General features: G+C 45.1%; 1 protein-coding gene across 2 annotated transcripts in view; it reads left to right on the top strand.

The window, feature by feature from the left end:
- The window catches only part of LOC126213308 (uncharacterized), a 229667-nt gene that overhangs the window by 17138 nt on the left and 190332 nt on the right, over nucleotides 1–22197 (top strand). For both annotated transcript variants that reach the window (XM_049940995.1, XM_049940994.1), the window contains exons 2-3: nucleotides 4267–4498; nucleotides 16105–16251. In XM_049940995.1, the coding sequence (XP_049796952.1) occupies nucleotides 4389–4498; nucleotides 16105–16251 (257 nt within the window). In that variant the 5' untranslated portion in view covers nucleotides 4267–4388. The remainder of the gene's footprint in view (nucleotides 1–4266; nucleotides 4499–16104; nucleotides 16252–22197) is intronic.

The following is a 22197-nucleotide window of genomic DNA, read 5'->3' as shown; positions in this document are numbered from 1 at the left end:
TGTGGTCGGTGATCGTGTCTCATGGTACCACAGGACACACTGTGCCTTCTCCTGATTGGTTAACATGGCTTCTTGGGCACTACACCTCATCCACTACTTACGTACTGCGAACCTAAAACAGAAGAAAAACTTTGATAGTTGTAAACAATTGGACAGAAGTTTCATATTTGTATCTTACTTCTAGCCTGAGTTATCAATTTATGTAATCACGGAAAGTCTTTTTGGACACCCTGTATAGACTGCTCAGGCAATGAGTTGGTGGCAGCAGGTGACCCTGAGGCGTAAACTGCCTCATTGAATGTTCCATGCCTTCCCAGTCTCACAATGATGTCATCCTTCAGTGGAATTGTGTCGGTTTTTTTCCACCACCTTTCTGAGCTACGGCAACTGTTAAGCTTTACACCTGATTTCTGCATAGCCGTCCAGGAAACCTGTTTCCTGACATTGCAGACCCCTGCCCGCTGCGGCTATAAGGGATATTACAGGAACTCTAGCAACTATAATCGAGTGTCGGGTGGAGTTTGCGTTTATGTCCTAAACTCAGTCTGTAGTGAAACTGTGCCCCTTCAAACTCCTCTTGAAGCTGTGGCTGTCGGAATAATGATGACACAGGAAATAACTGTCAGCAATGTATATCTTCCTCCAAATGGTGCAGTATGTATTAGCTGCACTGATTGATCAACTCCGTAAAACTTTCCTATTTTTGGGAGATTTAAACGCCCGTAACCCTTTGTGGTGTGGCACCGTGCTTACTGGCCGAGGCAGAAATGTCGAAAATTTACTGTCACAACTTGACCTCTGCGTCTTAAATACTGGGGCCGCCACACATTTCAGTGTGGCTTGTGGTAGTTACTTGGCCATGGACTTATCCATTTGCAGCCCAGGACTTCTCCCATCTATCCACTAGAGAGCACATGACCACATGTGTGTTAGTGACCATTTTCACATTTTCCCGTCACTGCCCTGGCGTCAGGCCCACGGACGCCTATCCAGATGGGCTTTAAACGAGGCAGACTGGGAAACTTTCACCTCTGCGGTCACTGTTGACTCTCCCCCACACAGTAACATTGATGTGAGCAGGTGGCTACGACAATCATTACTGCGGCGGAAAACGTGACCCCTCACTCTTTAGGGTGCCTCCGGCGAAAGGCGGTCCCTCGGTGGTTGCCGAAAGTCGGTGAGGCAATTGAGGAGACACGGCGAGCTCTACAGCGGCGCCCTTCCCTGGAGCACCTCGTAGCCTTTAAGCAGCTCCGTGCCTGCGTTCGCCAGCTTATAAAAAGACGGAAGCGGGAGAGAGAAATCACAAACATTGGGTGCCGTACGTCACCTCCCCAAGTCTGGACGACCGTCAGACGTCATTTTGGGTACCGGACCGCAACAGGTGTACCTGACATTAACATCAATGGTGTGTTATCTACCGATGCAAATGCAATTGCTGAGCACTATTCTCGAGCCTCTGCGTCAGAGAACTACCCCCCACCCCACCCCCCACCCCCAGACTTTCGTACCCTTAAACGGCGGATGGAAAGGAAAGTCCTCTTGTTCACTACATGCCACAGTGAATCCTATAACACCCCATTTACTGAGTGGGAGCTCATCAGTGCCCTTGCACATTGCCCCGACACGGCTCCCGGGCCAGATCGGATCCACAGTCAGATGACAACAAGCGACATCTCCTTATCATATTTGACCGGATGTGGTGCAATGATGTCTTTCCATCACAATGGTGGGAGAGCACCATCATTCTAGTGCTTAAACCTGGTAAAAACCTGGTCGATGTGGATAGCTATTGGCCCATCGGCCTCACCGACGTTCTGTGTAAGCTGCCGGAATGTGTGGTGTGTCGGTGGTTGGGTTGGGTCCTGGAGTCACGTGGCCTACTGGCTCTGTGCCAGGCCTGCTCTACCACTGATAATCTTGGGTCCCTCAAGTCTGCCATCCGAATAGCCTTTTCCAGATGCAAACACCCTGTTGCCGTCTTTCTTTACTTAGGAAAAGTGTATCGCGTGACCTGGCGACATCGTATCCTTGCCACATTAGACGGGTGGGGTCTCGGAGGCCCGCTCCTGATTTTTATCCACAATTTCCTGTTGCTTCATACTCTGTGTGTCCCAAGTTGGTGCCTCCCATAGTTTCCCCCCGTATCCAGGAGGATGGGGGTCCCGCAGGACTTCGTATTGAGTGTGTGTTTATTTTTAGTGGCCATTAATGGTCTAGCAGCAGCTGTAGGGCAGTCCGTCTCACCTTCTCTGTATGCAGACGACTTCTACATTTCGTACTGCTCCACCGGGACTGGTGTTGCTGAGCTTCAGTGAGGTCAATTCTTTGGGTAGTATATAATTTTAAAAAAAGAAAATGTCACTCAAGTTTAAAACTAATTTTTGATATAAGGTATATTTTATATTAAGTAGCTAGCTTGTTGCAGATAGTATTTTTACTTATACTATACTACAGCAAAATAATTAAAAGGTTATCAAGCACTGTAGCTAACGCAAGCATTTTTTTTCAAAATCTAAGGGCACTTGAGACACTTTTTGATACAATTCTGCATTTTGTTGGACTAGGACAGTTTGCATTCCTTAAAACAATATTGACAGGATACTCCTTTGACTTTTAAAATGAATAAGTTCCAAATAGGTCCTTTTTTTCTTGACCATCTTGCAACTGTTCAACAGTCTATTATCTATAACACTGCAAAGAACACAGACATGAGGTTATGTTGCTTCTCACTCAATCGCATAGATTTGAATGATGGTCGAAACATTGTTGCCGGGTCCAATTAACTAAATAACCCACAGAATTGCATGAATTACCTGAAATTACCAGCCACTCACTCAGAATTTCATCTAATACCTATTTGCAATAATAGCAATAGCACTAGTATTTATTTAGAATAACTGGAATTAGAGCGAAAACAGTTTGTCCATAATGATTTTCAAATGGGATATCACCCCCCTTCCCCACCTCCCACCACTGTCCCCCAGGGTGTTTGCTGCTCTTTGGCGGGTTCGTGCTTGGCTACCTCAGGGTCCCAGCCTTTGTAGCATTTTCTCCCTTCCGTGCTGCTTGTCTATCTTCTTGCTATTCTTTTTCTCCTCCCTTGGGGAACACGTCTGGGATATTTTCGGCCATATGCTCGGCATTTTCAGTAGCCAATATTAGAACTATGTTTCGTTTCTTTTTCTTTCTTCATTCCCCTTCTCCTATCCTCCCTCCCCTTTGGCGTTTGAGCTTTCTCTTTTTCTTCTCCCTCCCTGTGTTCTCCTGAAGGCTGGCTGACATCTGACACGTGACAGGTGACTGCATAACATGTAGCCCGTCGGTTCCTCTGGAAAGTCAGATATTCAGCAGTTGCACATCATTTCGCCTGTACACATCTGCGCAGCCATCGTTCGACACTGTCATCTACAGCCCCGCCCTTCCCGGTGAGAAGAAGTAGTTTTGGCCAGGTTGCGAATTGGGCATTGCCGATTTAGCCACCGCTACCTGTCGTCCGGTGACCCTGCCCCGCAGTGCCCCTTTGGTCACCCATTGATGGTGCGCCACGTTTTATTGTCCTGTCCCTGTTTTATTCACTCTCGCGTTGTCCTGTGTCTGCCATCTACCTTACAGGGACTTTTTGCCGATGACGCTCGAGCAACTGCTTGTGTCCTTAACTTTATTACTTTGACGGACTTGTCCAAAAAGATCTAACTCTTTTATTTTGTTTATCTGTGTCTTTGTATGTACTTTCTGGTGTTGCCCCCTTGCGTTTTATCTACACTATTAGTGCACTAACATTTCTGACTGGGCGCTAATGACGTTAGTAGTTGAGCACCCTAAAAAAAATAAATAAAAAAAAATAAATCTGCGGCCCATGTTGCACGCCAGTTGGCTCGGCACTGTTTGGGAAAGCACTATTTTGCAATGCACGGTGCAATTGACCTGTGCCATCACACAGACACTTTACAAACTTGTAAATTTTGGAAATGCTTCCGTCCTTGGCCCAAAAACCAATTATTGTGCCCTTTTGGAAGTCAGATAAATCACTCAATTTCCAGATTATGGCGACTGCACTGTTTTCCATCTCCCCTGATGTGCTTTATATAGCCTTGACTGCTACTGGTGCCCCCTGCTGTATGTGAGTGGTTACTGTATGTTGACATTCCACGTAGGTGCTAATAATATTACTCCGGTTGGTCCGTGCATTTGTAACTTCCATTACAATTTCTTTGGAAATAAAATCATCGTTTCTCACTTCAATTTCTCTGTTTCTGTACACAGTCGAAGCCCCAGTTGTCGGGGCCTCCGACCACCGAGCATCCTGGCGGCTTCGTCGGCTGGCGGGTGACGTCTACTGCGGCGGCGGCTCTTTCGGTGCGGACGCTGCAGCCTCGGCGCCGAAAATGTCTGCCATCTACTCGATGCGAAAGCAGGTGACCTGCCCTCACTGCAACGTGCTGCTGTCGGGGAACACCGCGCTGGCTGCACACATCGCGAAAGGACACCTGCCCAGGTTTGACGGAATCTCGAAGTGTTATGTAGAGTCTCTAGAAGAGCGTAGCGTTCCAAAGGATTGCAAAAGGGGCCAGGTTATCCCCGTTTTCAAGAAGGGACGTCGAACAGATGTGCGGAACTATAGACCTATATCTCTAACGTCGATCAGTTGTAGAATTTTGGAACATCTGATATGTTCGAGAATAAGTACTTTTCTGGAGACTAGAAACCTACTCTGTAGGGGTGGGATTTCGAAAATGACGATCGTGTGAAACCCAGCTCGCGCTATTCGTCCACGAGACTCAGAGGGCCATAGACCCGGGTTCACAGGTAGATGCCGTGTTTCTCGACTTCCGCAAAGCGTTCGATACAGTTCCCCACAGTTGTTTAATGAACAAAGTAAGAGCATATCGACTATCAGACCAATTGTGTGATTCGATTGAAGAGTCCTAGATAACAGAACGCAGCATGTCATTCTCAATGGAGAGAATGCCGCAGGGGAGTGTCGTAGGACCGTTGCTATTCACAATATACATAAATGACCTTGTGGATGACATCACAAGTTCACTGAGGCTTTTTGCAGATGATGCTGTGGTGTATCGAGAGGTTGTAACAGTGGAAAATTGTACTGAAATGCAGGAGGATCTGCAGCGAATTGACGCACGGTGCAGGGAGTGGCAACTGAATGTCAGTGTAGACAAGTGTAATGTGCTGCGAATACATAGAAAGAAACATCCTTTATCATTTAGCTACAATATAACAGGTCAGCAACTGGAAGCAGTTAGTTCCATAAATTATCTGGGAGTAGGCATTAGGAGTGATTTAAAATGGAATGATCATATAAAGTTGATCGTCGGTGAAGCAGATGCCAGACTGAGATTCATTGGAAGAATCCTAAGGAAATGCAGTCCGAAAACAAAGGAAGTAGGTTACAGTACGCTTGTTCGCCCAGTGCTTGAATACTTCTCAGCAGTGTGGGATCCGTACCAGATACGGTTGATAGAAGAGATAGAGAAGATCCAACGGAGAGCAGCGCGCTTCGTTACAGGATCATTTAGTAATCGCGAAAGCGTTACAGAGATGATACATAGACTGCAGTGGAAGACTCTGCAGGAGAGACGCTCAGTAGGTGGGTACGGGCTTTTGTTGAAGTTTCGAGAACATACCTTCACCGAGGAGTCGAGCAGTATATTGCTCCCTCCTACGTATATCTCGCAAAGAGACCGTGAGGATAAAATCAGAGAGATTAGAGCCCACACAGAAGCATACCGACAATCCTTCTTTCCACGAACAATACGAGACTGGAATAGAAGGGAGAACCGATAGAGGTACTCAAGGTACCCTCCACCACACACCGTCAGGTGGATTGCTGAGTATGGATGTAATGTAGATGTAGATGTAGAGTCTCGATACCGCTGTCCACTGGGATGAACACGGGATACGGACGAAGAGAAAATCGAGGAAGGACAGTAGTAATGAGTAGAACCGGAAATGAGATTAGTGACAAACTTAACATCAAAACTGGGCCCACGAAGTAGCATCTAGAAGGAATGGTACTATCTTGGAAGAAAAATAATTTGCAGCAGTTGTAGTGAGGAGGACATAAATGAGACCAGCACAGGCAAAGAAAGAATTCCTCACTAATAGGGGTCTGCTAATAGTAAATGTAGCCCATAGTTTGAGGATTTATGAAGATGGTCTGAAAAGTTCACAGCCCAATTGTGAAAATGACACTTTATGCTTTCAAAGAAGTTTCATTTTTTAACATAACCTGCTCTTATATCGATACATTTGACCCGGCAGAGTTAGAATGCCATTTCCCCTGTGTGTAGTGTTCCTCCGGAAGAGCTGCAAAGTACCCATCTACAGCTGCAGTGGCTTCTCCGTCGGACGGAAAGTGCCAACTGGAGAGGAATTTCTTCAGTGTTGAGAATAGTTGTAAGTCTGAGGGAGCCAAATCTGGGGAATAGGGCGGATGTTCCGGCCTTGCGTACTGGAAATCCTAAATTTCCCCTTTGCCGAGACACTTTCTTGGGCAGGTGCAGGTCCTGATGCAAGATGACATTATTTCTTCTTTAAGATGGCTCTGTTTCCAGAAATGCTTCAGCCGAGTTTTGTTAAAAGTTGATAGTAGTATTCTGCAGTTACAGTTTTACCTATCTCGAGTTAGTCAGTCAACAGAATTCCTTTTGCGTCCCAAAACGCAGACACCGTGGTCTTTCCAGCTGCTGGCACTGTTCTCCCATTCTTTGGAGCTGCAGAACCAGCTTCTGTCCACTGCGTAGACTGTTGTTTGGAGTTGGGTGTGTAGTGGTGAATCTAAATTTGATCTACGTCACATATTGGCACAAAAAGTTACTTCTGTTTTTCTTAAAATGCACCAATCACTTTTTGAAAAGTGCCGTGTGAATGTGTTTGTGATCTGCAGTGAGCACCCGTGGCACCCATCTTGCACAGAGCTTTCTCGTTTTCAGTTCCTAGTGCAAGATGTGACCAACTTATTCTTTTGATACACCTAGAGCGTTAGTAATTTCGTGGACTGTTATACAGTGATCTTCCAAAATCTTATGCACTTTGAAATGATAATTAAACCAAGACCCCAAGCTGTTGACCAGGCGTTCATTTACATCGACGGGGACAGTTGAAAATGTGTGCCCCGACCGGGACTCGAACCCGGGATCTCCTGCTTACGTGGTGGACGCTCTATCCGTCTGAGCCGCCGAGGGCACAGAGGATAGAGCGACTGCAGGGATTCATCCTTTGCACGCTCCCCGTGAGACCCACATTCCCAACTTAATGTCCACACACTACATTCGTAGTGCCCCTGCCCATTGGGAATGTGGGTCTCACGGGGAGCGTGCAAAGGATAAATCCCTGCAGTTTCTCTATCCTCTGTGCCCTTGGCGGCTCAGACGGATAGAGCATCTCCCTTGTAAGCGGGAGATCCCGGGTTCGAGTCCTGGTCGGGGCACACATTTTCAACTGTCCCCGTTGACGTATATCGATGCCTGTCGAGAGCTTAGGATCTTGATTTAATTATCATTTCATTCTAAGAGAGCTGCGTGGTCACCAATGGTATCTTTTCTTTGGGACATGTCCGTTAGAGCAGATACTGTCTTCACTTATGCACTTTGTCGATTTCCAGTGTGCTTGCACAATTTGAACATCCTTTGCGTGTATCGTCTCGGATGCTTTCACAATCGCATTTAAACTCGGACACTCATTTCTTCACAGTGGAAATTGAAGGTGAAGACATCAGTTGAATCTTCCGGGCTGAGAGGCCGTGGTCGATGTATAAAATTTCCACTCAGAAGTTTCAACTGAAGACAGCACCGGCTGTGAAAGCCTACATTGTATGAAGGTGAAGAGCTCCAAAGTTGCAAATGAATTTTGGTTGGTGTTAAACCTCCTTTTATGGAGATTTTAATCACTGCATGATACTCTATTTTTTCCCAAGTCCAAAACCACACACACCACAACTTTTTAAATTCGTTGCCTACAGTCAGCTGCTGCCAGGAATAACTCGCAGTTTTACACGGAGTCCACTGACATGTGGAGAGGGAGAAATCGCACAGATAGTGCTTTGATCTGTGGGTGAGGCTGAGAACTTTTCCGACAACCCTCGTATGTCTGCAGCACAGCATTGTATGTATCTGGTGGTTATAATCAATCGGGTGGTATTCAAAATGCTGCAGCGGGGGCTCTGTACGTTGCAGGACATTGAAACGTCGTAGGTACGTTCGTTAGGAGGTGTGCTCGCGGAGTATGTCGAAAATCAAATAAAAGTTCCACTTAGTGCCGCCAGTTGCAAATATGGCGCTGTAAGCAGTGAGAATGTAGTGTGAGTGCAGGAAAAAGGGAGGAATGATCAAACGCATAATGGTGGTTCCGGTACATTTATTTGGATATGTTCACAAGTTAAAACTTGTTCAATACGGTCTCCCGACTCGGCACATTTCTGCATCCGTAATACGCCACGTTTGACAGTTGCTTGCAGGATATGTAGTGTAAACAGAGCAGTATTTCCTCGTATGCTATCCTTCAGATCAGGAACAGTCTGGATACATCTCTAATGGAGACCATCTTTCAAATATCCCACAACCAGAAGTCACACGGTTTTCGGTTGGAGGATGTGGAAGGCCACACACCTTGTCGAAATTGCCTAGCGACGATGTTCTCGTTACCGGAGGTTTCTCGAAGTAAGTCTTCCACCTGGGGAGCGAAGGGTGGTGTCTCCCCGACCTGCACGAAATAGTGGTGCGGAGCTAGTTGTGTTCTCGCAAAGCTAGAATCATGTGTTGCACGAGGAGGTCCTTATATATTGCAGGTGTGACTACACCTAACAGGCCGAAGAGGTGTCATCTCCTCAAAGGAAAATGGACCGAGAAACGAAGGATCTTGTGAAAGCACACCACACAGTCGCATAAAGTGGATGTTCCTGCACAATGTACGACAGAGTAGAACGGCCGTATGCATGCCAAAAAATCGAGCGCAAAGTCTCGGTGTTGTAGCCTGTCTTGGGGCTTCATTTTGTGACATTCGGAGTCTAGCGTGGATACCAGTGTAAAATGTGCCACAAAATCTTTTGAACTGTTGACCAGGGCAGAGAGAATTCCCGTGACGCAGCTCGAGCACTGGCTACAGAATTTATGGCATTTGCTGTCCAGTCGGCTACAGCTACAGCAACTTCGTCAACTGCCGTGGGAGTACGCCCCCTCCCTCTCCTTGCTGCACCACTTAATTCGCTTGTTTCTTCACATTTCTTGATCACATTCTTTACCATACTTATTGACATGGGGCCTCTTTGCACCTGTTCGGCAGCAATATTTCTGCAATTGAGTGCTGCTATTCTGATAAAACAACTATACGAACAATGCTCGGTCTTTCTTCTCAGTAGTACAAAGTGTACAACTTTGCTTTCGCCATTTTTCCCCCTACATTTGAGGCTTTAATGAAACAAATTGGTTACACGTGTATCATTCAAAGTATTATCCATCGCTGGCCACTACTTTCTCCCATCTTTCGGGCCGTGTACGAATCCTGCGCCGAAAAAATTGTTCATCTTTTGAAGTGATCCACGAATCGATCCAATTCGTGACTTCTCCGTGAGATCTGAAGTGTGGGTCAGCCAGGCCATGTGCCATTGATCTAAACAGGTGATAGTCAGAGGGAGCAGTGTCTGGAGAATACGGCGGGTGGGGTACGACTTATCCATTTTAAAGTTTCCAAGTGTGTTTTGACCTCTTTTGCAGCGTGGGGTTGAGCGTTGTCGTGCTGCAAAATCACTTTATCGTGCCTCTCGCTGTATTGCGGCCGTTTGTCTTTTAATGCTCTGCTCAGACGCATTAATTGCGTTCGATAATGAGCACCTGTGATTGCTCCACTCGGTTTTAACACCTCATAGTACACGACGCAGAGCTGGTCCCACCAAATGCAGAGCACAGCCTTGCAGCTGTGAATATTCGGTTTGGCCGTCGATGTGGAACCATGGCCGGGATATCGCCATGATCTTTTTGTTTAGGGTTATCGTAATGAACCCATTTCTTGTCCCCTGTCACAATGCGATGCAGAAATCCCTTCCATTTTTGCCTCTGAAGCAACTGTTCACAAACACACAAATGCCATTCAACGTCTCTCAGTTTCAGCTCATAAGGGACCCAAGTTCCTTCTTTCTGAATCGAGCCCATGCCCATGGCCTTGAGACATTTTGAAGTGGCTTGCTGTGTCACTCCCACTAATTGTACCAATTCTTCTAGAGTTTGACGCGAGACTTCACTTGGCAATGTCTCCAATTCTGCATCTTCGAGTCTTCGCTCCGCAGTGTCTCCAATTCTGCATCTTCGAAAACATTCTCTCTCCCACCAGTCTACGACATTAAAGTCACCGTTCTTGAAACCACTCACGACACGTTCTTTCACTAATAGCATCCTTACCATATGTACTTGATAGCATTCGATGAGACTCAGCCGCTGTTTCCTTCGTATTGAAACGAAACAGTACCACCTCCCGCCAATGATGAGAATGAGGCTCGTAAACTGACGTTTTCACTCAAGAAAAACTTTGATGCAGACACAAATCAACTAATGTTTGAATGAGGTTATGTTGACCGAGGTCCAAGCTAACTGCCCGACGTCTGTGATGTGTTTCTTTCGATCGCTACTTACCATTGTCGTCACCGATTGGCAAATGGTGGGAGCGAAGTTTAGACCTTGTAATTTCATATACAAAACTTCAACTTTCTTCACCCATTACACTAACAGTCACTTCCAAAAAGAAATCCACCCATGTCGCCAATGGTAAACAGCATATAAACGTCAAAATAGGAAGCTTTTCACATTCTGCTCCTGTGGCAGGGAAAGCAACCTTTTTTCCCCCCTCCCCCTCCAACGTATGATGCAAGCGCACCAATTGATGAACATACCTATGATGTTTCAGCATCCTGCAATGTATGCAGCCCACACTGCAGCACTCTCAACACTGTCAGTTTAATTGTAACCACCTGGTAAATGAGTTGTGGGCAGCGGGGAAAAACGGAACAGAAGAGAATCGGTGTGTTTATATATGGTATTACTGAATGATGATGAAAGTTCAGTGAATTCATAAGAATGGAAGTGAGGAGATTATCGCAGGGAGGAAAGGAGGGTGGAAAATGTTGACTAGAAGAAGGGACAGGTTGACAGAATGTGTACTAACATATCGGAGAATAACTTCCACGGTTCAAGAGGGAGCTGTAGGGGGAGGTGGAGATTGGAATACGTCCAGCAAATAACTGGGGAAACTTGTTGCAGGTGCTGCTCTGAGATGAGGAGGTTGGCACAGGAGAGGAAGCGATGGTGGGCCGCATCAGACCAGGCAGGAGATTGAAGGGTGGGATGTGGCTGGAAATTTTGAAAAGGAGGATGGCTGTACTCTACATAGTAACAGTGAACTGAGGTGTTGATAGATGATGGTTGAAAATTATTTGATGCTTATTCAGTAAGGTGACCATATTTTCTAGACTCAAATTCGGGACATTAACATATTTCCTAGGCCTAAATGCGGTACACATTAAAAATTTTGCAAAGTAGGCTATATTTATTTATTTATTATATGAGAAGAAGGTTTCAGTTAAATTTGTTACAAAGAAAAGCACATTTACATTTTATTAATACCTTCTAAGATGAATGAGTGTGATCAGGGCAATGTAATATACCATAACACGACATAACACAAAATTCTGTCTGATATAATATGGCGCACACAGATGACAAATGGTAGTATTCTAGAGACCAGCATAAACTGCATTGGCGACGCCAAAGTCAATGTGAGCATATATTACTGTTCGTCTGTTCTAGTTACTTTGTATTTCGTCTGCAATTTTGCCATAAAACCTCCTCTGCCTCTTCCACGGCTATCAGAAAATATGTAGATTTCTTCCTTCTTCTGTTCGAGTTACGGTTAGAACCGTTTTCGACCGCACGAATGTGTTCGAGTGCGACTTTTTCCCAGTTTCCGTGGTCTCTGACTGCCCATTAGCTGTTTGAGCTGAGGCCAACACGTGTTTGCACAGTAGAAACAGTTTGATAACGGTTTCGACAATTTGTCATACCCTCTTGTCATACAATTTCCCACCGTAACTAAAATTAATAATAAAATATACCGATACGGCTAAAATGAATGTCTAATTCGGGTCAAATTGGGTCATGATTGTTAATTTTGGGACAAACAAGTGTCCCGAATTATCTTTGAAAAAATTCGGGACAGACACACAAAAATTGGGACTGTCCCGAAGAAAACAGGACAGATGGTCACCTTATATTTAGGGTGTCTATGCCCTGGGGAAAAAAGCGTGAATTTTTTCAGCCAAGAAAATTCTGAGAATTTTTTAGAATTGTGGGAATTTTTCATTGTTTAGTTTTCAGTTAAATTTTTGTGGTTTTTACTGATTAAGAACTGATACTCTAACAAAAAATTTTACTTTAGCCCACTACTGCAGAGTAGTACTGCAGCCGTAAAACATATACGAGAAAATAACACCAAAGTAAAACTTCAGTTCCAAAGAAAATGCACCATTTTCAACAACAAAACACAGTACATACACAATGTCAGCTGGCTGCAAGATGCGCCAAAGGCCTTAGGACGAAGACTGTGCAGTGCTTCATATGACAAAACTGTTTCTGATGAGCACATGTCACAACTGTTTACATTTCTAATGGGAAAATATAGTGAATTGTGGTTTGAGAAAGTTACTTTCAAAGTAAATTTCGTTTCACACAAGATGAATTACATTACGTGTGAGAATTTTCTGAGTTTCTTAAATTGGGGGCTTTGACTCTCATTCATAACTTAACTCTTTGAGGACCAGCCACCTGGAAAAACTTCGGGCCCAAAAAACAGCCATTTATGTAAATGTTTAAAATTTTAAGGGTAACATGCGCTAAAAAAGAACAGTATTATATGTGAAAGCTTAGCTTTTCTTATAGCTGTACTGTGTGTGTGTGTGTGTGTGTGTGTGTGTGTGTGTGTGTGTGTGTTTTAATTTAAACCTTGAACTTTTCCTATTTGTTTGTTCATGTTGCATAACAGTGGTGTTGCTATTGGCTGTCTATATCACATGTCCTGTGTTCTGAATATCCGCTGAAATTGGGTGGCAAGATCACGTGATGTGAGCTGATTGGCTGACAAAAGCCCTTCACAATCTCGATTTCAGTGTTTCAGAAGCGGCTGTTCTGTATTTAGTGGAATTCATGTTTACACATTTTTAATATGTAAATATGCAGTGTACGTGTCGCCACACACAAAAGATCTTTCCAAAATGTGCAAGCGCTACTAGTTGAGGTACTCGAGCATAACTTGCAACCTCTCTCACACCTTTTCTTCCGCCAGTACCTCTTCTCCTGCCTTCCAAACTTCACTGAAGCTCTCCTGCGAAACTTGCAGAACTAGCACTCCTGGAAGAAAGGATATTGTGGAGACATGGCTTAGCCACAGCTAGTGATTTAAAATGCTTGGGCATTTATAAGTAAGGGCAAATGCCCAAAATTCTTAAATACCCAGACATTTGTGCATTTTAATTGATAAGCGGGGGATAAAAACGAAATTTAAACTGATATTTTGTATTGGAAAAAGTGTTTCTCAACACTTTTTCTGTAGTGGTTGTGTAACTGAGTTGAAAAAGCTGCTCGAGAGATAGGGAAGAATTATTAGGGGAAATGAATTGGACTGTAAACGTAACTTTTACATCTTTAGTGAGGTCAGTTCTTGGGGTAGTAAAAGAAACTCGGGTTTAAAAGTAGTTCTTGACATGAACCGCAAATTGGCATTCGTAAGAAGAAGAACAAAAGAACAACACCAAAAATGCAACAGGAGCATAATATGTAAGAAATTGTCCACGCAACCTGTAAGTACAGTTCAAAACATTACTACTTAATAGGAAATACCAACCACCAGAACAGTTCATAACCTATAGGCACAGTGACAAAAATGGTACATTAAATAGCGAACATATGTACATATTCCAGGCCACTGACGATACCTAGGCGAAATGCGTATGGCCATAAAATTGTGTTTTGTTCAGCTGCTGTCAGACGGTCCATAAGTAAAAATTATCAATATACCGTAATATTACACGCAACTGAGGAAGACAGGACTACAAAAGTTGAAGATGGCAATAAATGACATACATATGTTTAAATGTAAACATTTACTAACAACTAATATTGGTAGTGAAAAATTAAAAAAGTACATTTTTAATAAATGCCTAGATTTTTGGCATTTAAAACTGCTTTGGGCAAATTCCTGGACAGGTTGGCCATTTATAAATGTACTGCTCAGTGAGCATTTGTCCGGCCCACGTCACTAGCCACAGCCTTCCAGGAGTGCTAGCATTGCAGGTTTTGCAAGAGAGCTTGTGTGAAGTTTGGTAGGTAGGAGACGAGGTGCTGACGGGAGTGAAGTGAAGTGAGGACGGATCGTGAGCCGTGCTTGGGGAGCTCAATCGGTAGAGGTCCTGTGTTTGAGTCCCGGTTTTAATCTGCCAGGAAGTTTCAAATTTTGTATGGCTTTTGTCTGTTTCACTGCCCTCTGTTCTTCTATCATCTTCAGCTCTGCAACCCTTTCCTCTACTTCCCGTTCACCTTTTTCTGATGTATATATGAAGGGGTACCCAAAAAGAAGAAGAAGAAGATGAAGAAGAAGGAATGACATTGCCGTGGTCAGAGCTTGTGTGGTACGCATTTCTGCTGCTAGGCACGTTCAGTGCAGCTCCTTACCAGTTCAGTGCCACCTGCATTGTAGACCTGTTTGTGATTGTTTCTGCTTGTGCTCTTTTGTTCTTGTTTCATTTTTTATGGTGGCAAGCTTAAATGAACATCATGCAACTGTGAAATTTTGTTTTCTGCTCAGTAAAAATGCTGCTGAAACTGTTTTAATGTTAAAACAGCTTACCAAAATGACACTATGGGAAAAACTGGAGTGTACGAGTGGTTTCCTCGATTTGAAAATGGTGGCACGTCGGTTGACGACAAGCGTCATTCTGGACGTCCGTCACTAGGGCTAGAAAAATTTGAGAGCTTGTGTTCACAAGCCTTCAGCAGACAATTGATCAATTGTCTGAGATTAGTGGGTCACATCGGAGCTCATATCGGCGAATTTTGACAGAAGATTTGTGGCAGACAGACCGGTTCTTCCCCCGTGGCAATGCACCTGCACAAACAGCCATCTGTTGTACAGTTTTTGGCTAAAAATGGCGTGGTTCCACTACTCCGTCCACCTTACTTGCCTGACCTGGCTCCGTAGACCATTTTCTTATATCCACGCACGAAAAAGGGCACGGAAGGACTCAGATTTGATAACATTGAAGGAGTCGCGGGAGGAGCTTTCGGCCATTTACAAAGATTACTGCAAGAAATGTTTTGAACAGTGGTAGCACCAGTGGGACATATGTATTAGCTGTAATCAATCAGATCGGCAATCGAGGACCCTGTAGATCGTGTGCTGACCTCACGGTGCTACTCCTTATTGGCAGAGGTCTTTCTGTAGCTCGTCCTCCCGTCGTTTCCCGGGTCTTCCAATTGGACGGGCACCGTCATGTCTTCCCGTAAGTACAGCTTTTGCCTGAGAGGTGTCTAGTCTCCTAGCAATGTGGCCCACCGAGCTTATTCTCAGTGCTTTGTTTTTGAACAATGTTCGGTTGCCTCATCAGCTCGTACAATTCTTGGTTTTTTTTCTACGTCTCCGCGAGCTCCTGTCCTGGAAAAGTCCAAAGATCCTTCTCGTAATTTTTCTTTCGAAGACCGACAAGTTTTCTTCACCCTTCATTGTTGTTCTGAAGGTTTCTGTCCCGGACAACAATACTGGCGTCATCACGGCACTGTATGCTTCGAGTTTGGTCTTAATTGACAGATTCTCGGATGACATTATCTGATTTAGACTGAAATAAGTTTTAGACCAGTTCGCAACACGTTGGTTTATTTTCTGTTTTAAATTATTTTGCCTGTTGAACCGTGTAGCAAGGTATTTAATAATTTCCACTTTAGCAAGTTTCTGTATCCCTACCTGTAATGGAGAGTATTTTGAAGGGAGTAGGGTTGTTTTGTGAATTTTTCCATAATACCTCACAGCAAAGTAAGTCTGTCCGTGTTGCAGTGTGCCGATCACCAGTCCCACCACACCGGTGGCTCCGCTGGGCTGCAGTGGCGACTCGGGTGGACTGAAGACGCACATCTCTACTGCTTTCGGTGGGCTGTTGGACCGAGGGCTTGTCAGTCGCCTGGAGAGGGGACGCGGCTCGTGGTAGGTGGAGCAGTGCGTCGATCACAGTGTGTATACACTTCTCTGGTGCCAACACAATCAGCTACACGATTAAAGTTGTGCAAATTTGTATGTTACAGTAGAATGAGGTGTGACAAAAAAGTTGTGGGAATTTTTGTTTAAAGAATCTTCATTTGTTCATCAAATTCAGCTTTGTCCCCTTCAAAGTAATACCGCTCGGATATAATACAAGTGTGCCAGCATTTGTTCCGAGCTTGGAAGCACTTCTGGAACTCACTTTTTGTTACGGTGCTCAGCTCCCTCAGTGGTTCTAGTTTCCCTCATCAGTGGTGGCAAAATGACGTCCTTTCACGGTTTCCTTCACCCTCGGAAATAAAGAGAAGACACAGGGGGCCATGTTCAGCAAATATGGTAGGTGAGGCAAAAAAAAAAAAGCGTGGATTAGCTTTCAGGTGTGAGTGGGAGCATTGGCGTGATGCAATTTCCACGAGTGGTTTTGCCACAATTTTGGTATTTTTCTTCGGATTGCTTTATGCAGACAGTGCGTTACTTCCGAGGAGCATTCCTTATTGACAGTGTGACGGTAAGGCAGGAACTCGTGATACACTATCCCATTGTAGTCGAAGAAAAAAGTGAGAAGTACCTTCACGCGTGATCGAACGTGTCGAATTTTTTTTTTTGATCCTGACTCTTCAGGCAATTTCCATTTGGCCAATTGGGTGTCTGCTTCGATGTCGGTCCAGTATACCCTTGTGTCATCACCTATTGTAACCTTCTTTAGAAATTTTGGATCGTTGCTGAACGAATTCAACAATTCCTGGGTGATGTCTGTGTGAATTTGTTTTCAGCTGAGATTCAACCGTTTCGGAACAAATCTTGCTGCTACTCATTTCATCCTTCGTATAGATTGAAGTGTCAGGAAGTTGTTTCTGAAAGTATTTGTATGGAGTGTAGCCATGTATGGAAGTGAAACATGGATGATAAATAGTTTAGATAACAAGAGAATAGAAGCTTTCGAAATGTGGTGCTACAGAAGAATGCTGAAGATTAGATGGATAGATCACATAACTAATGATGAAGTATTGAATAGAATTTGGGAGAAGAGGAGTTTGTGGCACAACTTGACAAAAAGAAGGGACCGGTTAGTAGGACATGTTCTGAGGCATCAAGGGATCACCAATTTAGTACTGGAGGGCAGCGTGGAGGGTAAAAATCGTAGAGGGAGACCAAGAGATGAATACACTAAGCAGATTCAAAAGGATGTAGGTTGAAGTAAGTACAGGGAGATGAAGAAGCTTGCACAGGAAAGGGTAGCATGGAGAGCTGCATCAAACCAGTCTCAGGACTGAAGACCACAACAATAACAACAACAGGTGATGTAAATAAATGGACTACTTACTTATGAGTAATTATTTTTACACTGTCCGGTGATTTGGCAATTTTCCAGAGGATAGGTACTTTCGTCAGTACCGACTACCGTTCCTCGCTTCCCTCCCTACGACGACTTTACGAGCAGTTGCCATATCAGTGCACGTGCGTCATCCTTTGACGATTTGTTCCGTTTACTTGCCCCCACGTGATGTGCTCGATGAAGAGGCCGTAACCGACCTTATTACACAGTTCCCCCACTCCTTCAACTTCTGCGCTGATTTTAATGCACTCAGTGTGCTTTGGGGCTCTGCAACTACATGCCCCAGGGGTAGAGCAATTTAGAAGCTTCTCGTGTCGTCGTGTGCATACTTGCCGAATACGGGACACGGCACACATTTCTGCACAGCAGCTGGGTTGTTCTCTGCCATTTATATCTCACTTTGCTCTCCACCTCTTGCTCATACTGCTCAACGGAAAGTGGTCGGGATTTGCACAGAAGTGATCACTTCCCGATCTGGATTCATCTGCCAGATGGAGTGGAGCCCGAAAGGAAACCGCTGCGACGGGTGCACGGTAGAGCAGACTGGACACTTTATAGCCAGTTGGCCCAGATTGAACACTGTGCCAATGTCGAGGCACGGGTGGATCGTATTACACTGTGCCGCTGCAGCATCCATTCTACAGGCCACGGGACAACAGAAGAGACGACCTGTCCCTCGGTGGACAGGACTAGGTGTGCAGCCCTGCGTAGGTTTGTGTCGGCCAACTACAGAGAATCTTGCAGCCTTTTATGTGGCGAGGGCGAAGTACTGCCGAATTATTGGAGAGAGCAACGAGAGGTTGTGGCAACAGTTCCTGAACACCATTAATTGTTCCACAAACTGTTCTGTTGTATGGGAGACATCAGGAGAATTTCTGGGAGAGGAGGGAGGTGCCCCGTGGCTTCTGTAATGGGGAACAGCACTCTCCAAACCAATCCACAGGGCACTGCCGAGACTACGGCGGCCTATTTTGCACAGTTACTGCAACTGCCAGTGAGCATCCGTAGAGCAGTTGCTGACAGGTGTAGTTTGGACATCTGGTCCACTACTGATGAAGATCACAACTGCTCATTTTCCGTGCGGAAGCTGGATTCTGCACTGTGACACGTCCCCTGGTCACGACAGAATCCGTTACGGTATGCTGCAGCACCTCACGAGGCAAAACAAAGGTATCCTTCTCACACTTTTCAACACGTCGGGTCACTTTCCCGACTCGTGACGTAAGGCAATTTTAATTACTCTCTTAAAAGCTGGGAAAGATCGTACATCGCCAAGTAGTTACCGTAGTGTTGCCCTCACTAGCTGTGTGGGAAAAACTTTGGAGCAGACGGTAAACTGCTGCCTTGTCTTTATCTTAGAATCCAGGTGCCGCCTTAGTCACTTCCAGTGTGGGTTCAGGCAGTATCACTCCATCTTTGATAACCTGGTCTTACTGGAGGCAGCTATACGACAGGCTTTCCTATGCCAGTATCACCTTCCAGGTATATTTTTTGACATTGAGAAGGCCTAAAATACTAGTCGGAGGCATCTTATCCTCGAGCAACTTCACGAATGGGGTTTTCTTGTTTGTATTCCCATTTTCATTCAGCCGTTCCTCTCGCCACGATATTTTAGATACCGAGTCGGTTGCGGCCCGTCTGATCGCATCGAGCAATCGCATCGAGCAGGAGGACGGTGTCCCTCGAGATAGCATTTTAAGGGTCTTCGCCATTGCTATTAATAGCATTACGTCCATAGTGAACAGTCCTGTCCGGTGTTCTTTGTTTGTGGATGACTTCTCCATGTTATGCTCTTAGAGCCTCACAATGACAACACACGAGTTGCAACAAACTCTGACATTTGGATAAATAGACGCAGAAGACTGCTTTCAAGTTTTCCGCAGAGAAGTCTGTGTGTATTCTTTCTAACCGTTCTCGTTCCATTTTAAATTTTCCTGAGTTGAGGATGAGGGGCACTGCCCTTACTTTTAAAGACACAGTGACGTTTCTGGGCCTCATATTTGACTCTAAGCTTATATGGTTTTCACATCTGAAGGACGTGAAAAACGGTCACTTAAGGCTTTAAGTATTTTAAAATGTCGTAGCCACAGTACACGGGGAGCAGACAGGACTCGTCTGCTCTGGTTTTCAGGGCGTTTGTGCGATCTCGGCTCAATTATGGGTGCACAGTGTAGGGGTTTGCGAGACCCTCTTACTTAAAGATGCCGGACTTGGTGCACTGTGAAGGGATTTGTGTGGCCTCTGAGGCATTCAGAACAAGCCCCGTACCGAGCCTCTTTGCCGAGGCTGTTGAACTGCCACTTCACGGTAGGTGACAACAACTTATGGTGCGCCAGGAATATAAAACACTGTCCACACTATATACACCCACATACCGTACCATTGCTCAGCCTCCACTGGAAAGACTTTTTTTGTAACCGGCGACAGGTAACGAAGCCGTATGGGATTAGTGCACAGAATTGCCTTCAGAGATGGATGTGGCTGATCTTCACGTTTTACATTGCCGTTGGAGCAGATTTCCTCCTTGGCTTCTCTGGAGGCCCAAACTTATTTTAGACTTGACCAGATTTTACATTTCAATCTGTTTTTTACATTTTAGATATGTGTCGCAGTTATACTGTAGTGTACACCGATAAACAAGGGAATTCCCCGACCGTGTCACAGAGATTCACCTTCCTGACGAGTATACCATTTTCTAAGTGGAGCTCCAGCTGATTCTGAAGGCACTGGAGCAGATGGGTCATACGAGGTGCTATCCAAAATTTTTGGTACTGGTGCTGCCACCTGTTGAAAACCTGACCTTTGGACTAGTAATCACCACCAGCCTCGAAGTAGTTCCCATCCGCATGTACACACTGATCCCAGTGTTTCTGCCACTGGTCAAACATTTTCTGGAAGTGCTGTTCTTTGAGGGTGTTTATCACCGTCAGCAATCCTTCTCGAATCCTCTCTAGAGTGGCGAACCGACGGCCTGTCAACTCGAGTTTCAGTTTTGGGAATAGCGCGAAGTCGCAAGGTGCCAAATCTGGTGAGTACTTTCACAGAGCCGTCACAAAACGTCACACTAGTATGTGGAATTCACTGATTGGTTGGGTGGGATGAATTCTTTGTGCACAATTCCCTCGGTATCAAAGAAAATGATGATCGCGCTCTTCACTTTGCTCTTCAACTTGCAATGTTACGTGGCTTTATGCTTAATTACAGACTTACTGTTTTATCAGTGTATTTGTTTTCACCACATAACGCCCGCTGTTTACGTCCTTCTTCATTGCTGAGCGATGTATCACTTTTCGTTCTGATGCCGCAACTCTTGCTTTCCTATATCTTTACTGCTGTTTATGTATATAAATGATGAACTATTGGTTTTGCCGTTTAACAACTTTTTAATAACTGTAGAAGTATTACAGGCATCGGGTCCCACCTAATGTGTCACTCGCCTACACGTTTTACACGAACCTTTCGAGACTCGATCGATCTGTTTACAAAGAGAAAGCAGAATATCTCTTCCTTTGACGTCGTCTGACAGCGACCTAGAAAGCTCGATGCCCTCTCGGCCCGGGCTCTTCCGTGGCTCGCAGTAGTTTGCAGCATTCGTTTTATTCCTCGCCCACTTGCCGCTACGTCGAACTTTCGTGGTGGTGGTCGGGCAACGTCTTCCACGTTACCTGCAACATAAATAAACTTTCTTCCCACAGTATTTCTGAAAACCCAAAAACAAACTTAAGGAACATAATAATAATAACTGTTCTTACAATTGAAACTTCCTGGCAGGTTAAATCTGTGTGCCGGACCGAGACTCGAACTCAGGACCTTCTGCAAGGTTCGCAAAAGAGCTTCTGTGAAGTTTCGAAGGTAGGAGATAAGGTACTGGCGGAATTAAAGCTGTGAGGACGGGACGTGAGTCGTGCTTGTGTAGCTCAGTCGGTACAGCACTTGCCCGCGGAAGGCAAAGGTCCCGAGTTCGAATCTCGGTCCGGCACACAGTTTTAATCTGCCAGGAAGTTTCATATCAGCGCACACTCCGCTGTAGAGTGAAAATTTTATTCTAGTTCTTACAATTATTCGTATAAGTCTTGGTCGATTGAATGAGGGATGCGACAGGCCTAAGCCTTGTGACACCACAACTGGTCTCACTTTTTTGGGACTCAGAGAGACCAGGGTCTTCCACTGAGACGATTGTTGCTCTGTCTCTCGGTCATAACTGTAAATCCAGCTCTCGTCACCTGTGATAACCCGTGACAAGAAGGTCGGATCATCAGATGCATTCTGACGAAGGTCTGTGCACACTTCAACATGCTGTGCCTTCTGATCGGCAGTCGAGATTCTCGGCACAAATTTTGCGGTGACACGATGCGTGCCTAATTCGTCAGTCAACATTCGTTGATGTGTCCCGTAACCGATACCCACTTCATCCGCAAGGTCTCTAATGGTTCGACGTCGATCCACAGGAACCAATTGTTGAAGTTTGGCAACAGTGTCTGACGTTGTGCAGCTAACGGGCCTTCCAATGTGAGCATCGTCTTCGACGTCTGTAGGGTCGGCCCTGAACCGAGCGT

This window comes from Schistocerca nitens, chromosome 11 (genome assembly GCF_023898315.1).
Source record: "Schistocerca nitens isolate TAMUIC-IGC-003100 chromosome 11, iqSchNite1.1, whole genome shotgun sequence".
NCBI lineage: Eukaryota > Metazoa > Arthropoda > Insecta > Orthoptera > Acrididae > Schistocerca > Schistocerca nitens.
This window is presented reverse-complemented; position numbering and strand designations above follow the sequence as displayed.